The following is an 8,184-nucleotide window of genomic DNA, read 5'->3' as shown; positions in this document are numbered from 1 at the left end:
TATCTTTAAGTTAGAGAATTTCTAGAAAATAATACAATTAGAGCTGTTATGGTGGTACAACACTTGTAATCCAAGCATCTGGGAGACTGAGGAAAGGCTGCTACAAATTCTAGGCCATTCTGGGCTAATTAGTGGTCCGCTTGAATTGCCGAGTGGGACCCCCGCCTTGAATGAAGAAAAAATGGAAATTTACCTGTGGGACATAGCAAAGTCACTGCTCACAGGAATAATTAGAGTTAATTTCTTTTTCCTCTTCTTTTTTTTTTTTGTGGTACTGGGAATTGAACTCAGGGCTCTGCGCTTGCCAGGCAGGTGCTTATTCTACTGAGCTATCTTCCCCAGCCCCGTTAATTTCTTAAAATATCAAAAATGAAATAAAGGCATCAATTTTTCAACTTGGTTCATAGATTAAATTTCTACAAGTGGTACTGCAACAGAAGTTTGCATTTGTCTTACATTGATTTGCGCTGAATATTTTTCTTGTTGTGCCTTTTATTGTGACACATATATGTTTGAGACTTCTGTGATTTTTCATTTACGTTTGTGGGAAAGGCAGCATTGAGATCTGCCGTGATGAAAGCAGGGAGTGAAGGGAGGCGCTGATCGTTCACTTCATTCCCTCCCAGGTATTCAATATGAATGCCCCAGTTCCTCCTGTTAATGAACCAGAGACTTTAAAGCAGCCAAACCAGTACCAGTCCAGTTATAACCAGAGCTTTCCCAGTCAGCCCCACCAAGTGGAACAGACCGAGCTCCAGCAAGAACAGCTGCAAACAGGTAGGAGCCAGTGTCATTTTTGCCTGCTTTCTCTCCCAACAGTGTCACCAGGGGGTGAGGCAACAGCTTTGTTATAGTAGGCTGTGGAAACCTTTGCATTGTGAATTATAGGTTAAATTAAGATCATATTGTTCTTTTGGAGGCCTTACTCTTTTTGTTGTTTTTTAGTTTTGGTCATTGAACTTTTATAATATACATGTTTTATTGTATGATTTAATTGGAATTAAGTTTGTTAAGTTTGTTACTTCCATTGTGATGAACTTTTATTTGCTGATGGCTTAGAGCTTTCTAGCGTGATAGCTAGCAATAAGTCAGTTACATGAAGTTGAGAAACAGGGTTTCTTTGCTTTTTGCTATACTAAGTTGTAGTAAAGGTTTCCCTTACAGTTACTGGTTGGTGACTTATGTTATTTTGTGGAGTAAGTTCAAACAAAATCTTTGACAAATAAGCTCATAATTTGGGTACATTCTATACCTGTCACCATAGTAGTGTTGTTAGAGATATTATAGCCTTTTTTTTTTTTGTGGAACCAGGGATTGAACTCAGGCCCTTGTGCTTGCCAGGGAAGCGCTTATACCACTGAGCCATCTCCCCAGCCCCCAGCCTTATATTTTATAAGGCATGAAGTATCATTTTTAGGTCTCTGGTTAATTCTTTGGCATTAATTGGAACCCCACCAACAAACTCACAAGTCCTGTGGAAATCATAGGAGTTAATTTTTTAATTCTACCAGACTGGTTTTAAATATGTGGCATTTTCTAATTGTTCCATTTCTTGACACACGTGGCTTAGCACTACAGATTTTTCAGTAGGGAATTCTTACATATCACTGTAGTGCCCAGTACCTTTACTGAATGTGGAGGTTGAATTAGTTATAGTGTGATAGATATGCTACAGTTCTGTTGAATGATGAAACAGATTCTTTGACTAGTTTATTGCTGTGTATTCAGAAATTAGTTGTGGAACAAGTACATTTGGCACCTTTGGACAGTGTTGGTAGACTTTGTTAATTTTTTGGTTTTTGAGGTATGGTCTTACTATGTAGTTGAGGCTGAGCTTGAATTTCTGCCTCAGCCTTCCCAGTGCTGGGATTATACGCCTGCACCACCATGCCCAGCCAATATATTTTTGGAATAAAAAATTTGGTTTTTTTTTTTTTTTTTTTTTGTTCCTCGAATGCCTTCAGGGCACTTTTGGCCAGCGGGAGAGTTGTGAGGTTCGAACTCTAGCAACCTGAGGCTGACAGCTTTGTGGAGGCAGCCACTTAAAGGACTGAGCTAGGGCCAGGCCCCCCAGCCAATATATTTTTAATTGACAAATCTGTATATACTTACCATGTATGAATTAATTTGAAATTTATATACATTGTGGAATGACTGAAGTGAGCTAACAGTGTATTATTTCCTGTATTGTTAAAAAGAACAGAAACAAAATCTCTCAATAAATTATGAGGAGTCTGGCACCACTTTGTATAAATCTCCTTAGTTCTTTTTTTTTTCCTGCTTAGTTCTACACCGCTTGCTGCTTATTTTTGATGTCCATGTTCCAATATCACCTCTCAGGGACCTCTTCTCATTACTCTTCCCAAATACAACTCGCTCTTGGTGACTTTCATTTTACTTAATTATCTCATTAGAGCAAAGGTATCTGTCCAAGCCTGTGTTGCCAACTGACATATCCCATGTGTCTAGGAACAAGCTTGGTATGTTGTTGGCAATCTGATATTTGTTGAACAAATCAATGTATCGTAATTATTCCAGACATACTGCTTTGAGTTTGTATCTAATCAGAAATAACATGGAAAGGATCTCACATAGATTCGTGGCTTTCTTCATAGACTATAAGTTTATACTTTCATAAACAATAAGGAATTCTCATATATTTTAAGTAAAGACCATATTTTCCTTTTAAATTTGAGGGATGTAATCAAAGTTAATCTGTAGAAACATTACACTATGAGTGGTATAGTTGGTCAGTAAGTTCAGAGGATCCATGATCTGTCCCTATACATTCTTTAGGTTTTTTTTATTGGAAAACACCAAGGTTTTAGGCTGTAAAGTAGGTCAGGTGTAGAGTTTTGAAGAGTCACGATTTTTTGCTTTGTGTCCTAATGTGTGTGTGAGGCAGGTGTGTGGGTAATCTAGCCACTGCTCAAAGCCTTGGGTGAAGGCTTTTGTTCTGTTACATTTCCTTGACTTCTGAAGATACTTAAGAAAACTTTGTTTTGCCTGTCTTGTGAATTATAGCAATTGTAGTTAATACTAGAAATGTACCATGGTATTCAGTGGCTGAAAGTTTCTGTGTTGCATTATTATTCCTATTTTGGTAACTATATATTCAAAGTAATGTGAGCCTTCTATAGGTACACTTTACTCTGAACTGGATTGAATGCCATTTTAACTGTCTTCAACTGGCCATGCTTGTCATTTCGAAGACTAGAAATGAAGTCAGGCATTAAGTTTAAATTGGAAGGCTTCTGTTGACATAGCATTGTAATTGATGGCATGATCTGTCCTATAATTTCTTATCTATGAGTCTGTGATTTATGTTACACTAAGTACTAAGGGGAATTTAAGATAAATTAATACTTAAGGATTTTTATAATAAAAAGTAATTAAATGGTACAAAATGGTAATTGCACTGTTTCAGCGTGTCTCTTGACTTATTGTGGGTCCCTTGTGCTAAAAGGTAGATGCCTTTCAGATATTAGTAGCATATAGTCCTCTTTGGGGATGGTGTATGCTTCTGTAATCCCAGCGTTCAGAAGACTGAGGCAGGAGGATCATCCCAAGTTGAGGCCAGCGTGGGCTGTAGTCAGTTCAGGGTCAGCTTGCTCTATAGTGAGACCCCTCCCTTCCACTCAAATGTATATGTGGAAGATAGGTAGATACAGATAGATATTCTTTTTTTTTTTTTTTGGCAGAACCAGGGATTGAACTCAGGCCCTTGCACTTGCCAGGGAAGTACTTATTCTACTGAGCCATCTCCCCGGTCCCTAAGATATATATTCTTTTAAAATCATTGGCTTAGAAACATGGAATTGTGTACTGTGCTGTCAAAGAATTTAGAATTATTGTGAAGAGGGCTGGGAGATAGCTGGGTGGTTTAAGTACCTGCCTGGCAAGCACAAGGACGCGGGTTCGCTTTCCCAGTATTGCAGGCCCAATAGGCAGCTGAAACTGGACATGGTGGTGCATGCCAGTAATCCTACCGTTGGGGAGGCTGAGACAGAGGATCACTATGAGTCTGAGCTGCATAGCGAGACTAAATAAATAAATAATTAGAATTATTGGGAATTGTACCTTTCTTGGCTTAATTTATGAGTAGGAAAAAAAAGACTTTAGTATATAGTTTTCCTATTGTTAGTATGTAAATTTACTTAGAGATAATTAAATTTTGAGACTATAGGAGATACTCCTTAAACTAGAAAACATGTGGGGAAAACAAATGGCGCCAAGCTGTCGCCTACAGGTGCACACATGTATGATGTTTGTGCTTTATTCTTACAGTGGTTGGCACTTACCATGGTTCCCAGGACCAGCCTCATCAAGTGACGGGCAACCACCAGCAGCCTCCTCAGCAGAATACTGGGTTTCCTCGGAGCAGTCAGCCTTACTATAATAGTCGTGGTGTGTCCCGTGGAGGTTCCAGGGGCGCTAGAGGCTTGATGAATGGATACCGGGGCCCTGCCAATGGATTCAGAGGTAAGCTTGTTTCAAGTTGTTTGCTGCTTTTTAAAATAGGTAGAACTATGTCATGGTTTTAAGGAAGGATGTGTTTCTCTGCTTTGCTTATGTAGAGTTTAAACACTTCAGGCGAGGTATGATGGTACTCCCAGCACTTGGCTGAGGCAGGGGGAGTGCCATGAGTTCAGGGCCAGCTTGTACTACATAGTGAATTGAAAGCTGCCCTGAACTACATAGTGAAACCCTGTCTCAAATTTTAAAGGATATTTAGGTATATTTAATGATAAAAATGGGCAGTTTTTTTTTTCCTTCAAAATCATTATCAAACTTCTGAGTAATAGTTTTTTGAGTATTAGACTTTATGGGATTTTTGCCTTTTTGTTGTCATTGTTGTGTATATGTGTGTATTTATAGGTGTGGATGGCAGTTAAGATATTTATAAACAGATTAGAAAATAAACAGAATTAGTAGCATATTAAGTAGTATGGCTTACAGTTTTTCTAGTCCTCCCCTTTCTCATTAATAAGAAATTAAAAAATTCTTTGTGAAGAGCAGAAAGTTACTATTTTCTTGTCCTAAATTTCAGGAGGCTATGATGGTTACCGCCCTTCATTCTCTAACACTCCCAGCAGTGGTTATACACAGTCTCAGTTCAGTGCTCCCCGGGACTACTCTGGCTACCAGCGGGTAGGTAAATGCCAGTTGGCTTCAGGAATGAAGTGATTTGGGGTGCTCTCATGTCCATCTGTTCTGTCAGAGCATGATGGCTCTTGCTTTCCTTTGTCATCAATATAGATAATTGGGAAACTATTAAAAACAATGATTTTCAAGAGCAGGAAAATTAATCTCATTAAATGTTCTTGGGTATAATAGAAATGGAACCATAGAATAGGTTTTTGAAGTGTCTAAAAGAAAAAGGAGCTCTGTATTCTCCAAGTGTTGAACTCTAAGAAAGAGGGGTAAGCATTTTATTAAAATTGCCCTTTCTTGTTTACGGTACTAACTAGCTTGTCTTTTAGGATGGATATCAGCAGAATTTCAAGCGAGGCTCTGGGCAGAGTGGACCACGGGGAGCCCCACGAGGTAATATTTTGTGGTGGTGATCCTAGCTGGATCTGTTCTGGCCTTGGAAGAGCTGTTCGTAGTCTGCTTGTAGGTTACATGTTAGGAATATGCTGATCTTTGCCAGACTTGTTGCTAGGGATTAAATGAAATGCTCTGTTTCTGAAACTTAATCTTAAATCAAAATTTTAATTTTTGAATGACTTTCCCTGTTACTATATAAACTTGTCTTGAAAACCAGAACATTTTCTCTTCTTCAGAAAAAGTGTTTTTCCAACTAGAAATTATTTTTCAGGTCCTAAAACCTGCTAAATGTTTTTAGGAAGTACTTACTGAAACATTTTTGTAAGACATTTTTGGAGTGAGATTGAACATTTATATAAATTTATTATTCCTCATTCATTTTTGAAACATGCATATTATATTTTAGGACTAGTAATCCTTGAATGGCCAGATAAGCCATAGTCACACTTAGAGAACCAGTTAGAAATAGTAGAACTAATTGAAATTATAATGCCTTTTGGGCCACTATTAAGTTATCTAAATATCACATTATTTCTGATTTTTAAACAAAATCCCCAAAATTCTTTCTATATTTAAACTATATTTAAAAACTACAGATTTAAAGAATTCCCTTTTGTTTTTTATTGTTGGAAAACTCCTTGCGACTTGGTCAGGAAGTTAACTTGTTTAACAATTAGAGCTACCATTTTATGTAATCTGATGTTCTAAATGGTTCTCTGATTTGAAGGAGGTTAAAACATTGAATACGTTTCCTCTACTTATTGGCCATAACATGTATAAAATGTATATTGAGCAATTACAAAGTACTTTGATTTAAATGCTAGTAGCATCTGGCCAGCAAAAAGGTGCATTTTTTTTTTTTTTTTTTTTTAATTAATGGATCACTTGAAAATTACTGACTTGACCACAAGTGTCAAAAGCTATTTGCATGTGAATGGGTTATGTTCTCTCTCACCTTGTAGCATAGTCTACACAAAAGTTAAGTTAACTGGTAGCTAAAATCTGTTTTAACAGCATGTAAAAAGTTATTTTATCTGTTATAAGTCATTATAAAAGTTTGAATGTTATGTGGTTTAGTTTTTACAGTTTAGGTAATAAGGTCTGTTTTCATTCTGGTGCTTTTATTAATTTTGATAGAATGATGTTACTTACTACTGAAATGTAAGCTAGAGTGTACACTAGAATGTGAGCTCCGTGAGAGCAGGTACCTTGTCTGTCTTCGCTGCTGTATCTATTCCCAACGCCTGATGACAGTGCCTGGCACATAGTAGGCACTCAATAAATACTTGTTGAATGAATGAATGAATGAGTACTGGTGGAATACTCCATTAGCTCTACTCTTCTTTTAACTAGAGAACATGAGCAAATTGACGCATGACAACTTCCAGGAAGGGTGAAACTTGAACACTGAAGAATTGGCCTCTTAAACCTAATAATATGACAAGCTCTATCCACATGCTTCTTGACTTCAGATGAAAATCTGCTTGAAGGCAAAACAAACAGTATTTGAAAGAAAAATCAAATGCCATTTTTGTCTTCTAGGTCGTGGAGGGCCCCCAAGACCCAACAGAGGAATGCCGCAAATGAACACTCAGCAAGTGAATTAATCTGATTCACAGGATTATGTTTAATCGCCAAAAACACACTGGCCAGTGTACCATAATATGTTACCAGAAGAGTTATTATATCTATTTGTTCTCCCTTTCAGGAAATTTGTAAAGGGACTGTTTTCATCCCATAAAGACAGGACTACAGTTGTCAGCTTTATACTACCTGGATATGGAAGGAAACTATTTTTACTCTGCATGTTCTGTCCTAAGCGTCATCTTGAGCCTTGCACATGATACTCAGATTCCTCACCCTTGCTTAGGAGTAAAACATAACATACTTTATGGGGTGATAATATCTCCATAGTTATTTGAAGTGGCTTGAACAAAAGCAAGTCTGACTCTTGGACGTTGGGTACAATCTACAAGTCAGCCCTAGAGCTTTTCAGTGGCAATTGACAAATAATTTTTCTTGAGAGGAAGATGGAAGGAGTGGAGTGTGGTTTGGCAAAACAACTGCATTTCACAGCTTTTCCAGTTAAATTGGAGCACTAAATGTTTAGAGGTGTACCAAATTATGCATGGGCCCTTAATCACACATGGAAGGCTGGCCACCAGCTTGGACACAGCACTGTTTATCTGGACAAAGACTGTGATTAAAAACACGTGAAATTGCTTTTTAACAACTGATAACTGTAAGACAAAGCCAAAATGCAAATTAGGCTTTGATTGGCACTTTCTGAAAAATATGCAGCATAATGGGAAATAATCTGAATGGGCCACTTCTGTACTTAATGTGAATTATTTAGATATATTTTGAACACTTAACAGTGTCTTTGAGGCAATGACTTATAAGGATTGGTACTATATATCAGTCCTTATGACATGTACATTGTCATCACTAATCCTTGGATCTTGCTGTATTGTTACCTAAATTGGTACAGATATTGATGAAAGTCTCTAATGGATAATCATAACACTTGATCACATGTTTCTCCTGCAGCTTGAAAGTTCTTAAAAAAAGATATCAAATGCCTGCTGCTACCACCCTTTTAAATTGCTATCTTTTGAAAAGCACCAGTATGTG

General features: G+C 37.5%; 1 protein-coding gene across 1 annotated transcript in view; it reads left to right on the top strand.

Annotated features, from left to right (window-relative positions):
* Caprin1 (cell cycle associated protein 1) overlaps positions 1 to 8,184 on the top strand; it is a 39,555-nt gene extending 31,371 nt beyond the window's left edge. The window contains exons 15-19 of the mRNA XM_004627305.2: positions 627 to 777; positions 4,288 to 4,482; positions 5,051 to 5,151; positions 5,484 to 5,547; positions 7,093 to 8,184. Of these exons, the coding sequence (XP_004627362.1) occupies positions 627 to 777; positions 4,288 to 4,482; positions 5,051 to 5,151; positions 5,484 to 5,547; positions 7,093 to 7,157 (576 nt within the window). The 3' untranslated portion in view covers positions 7,158 to 8,184. The remainder of the gene's footprint in view (positions 1 to 626; positions 778 to 4,287; positions 4,483 to 5,050; positions 5,152 to 5,483; positions 5,548 to 7,092) is intronic.

This window comes from Octodon degus, unplaced genomic scaffold, assembly GCF_000260255.1.
Source record: "Octodon degus isolate 3935 unplaced genomic scaffold, OctDeg1.0 scaffold00018, whole genome shotgun sequence".
In the NCBI taxonomy this organism is placed as follows: domain Eukaryota; kingdom Metazoa; phylum Chordata; class Mammalia; order Rodentia; family Octodontidae; genus Octodon; species Octodon degus.
The sequence above is the reverse complement of the archived record's forward strand: the minus strand, read 5'-3'. Positions and strand labels throughout refer to the sequence as shown.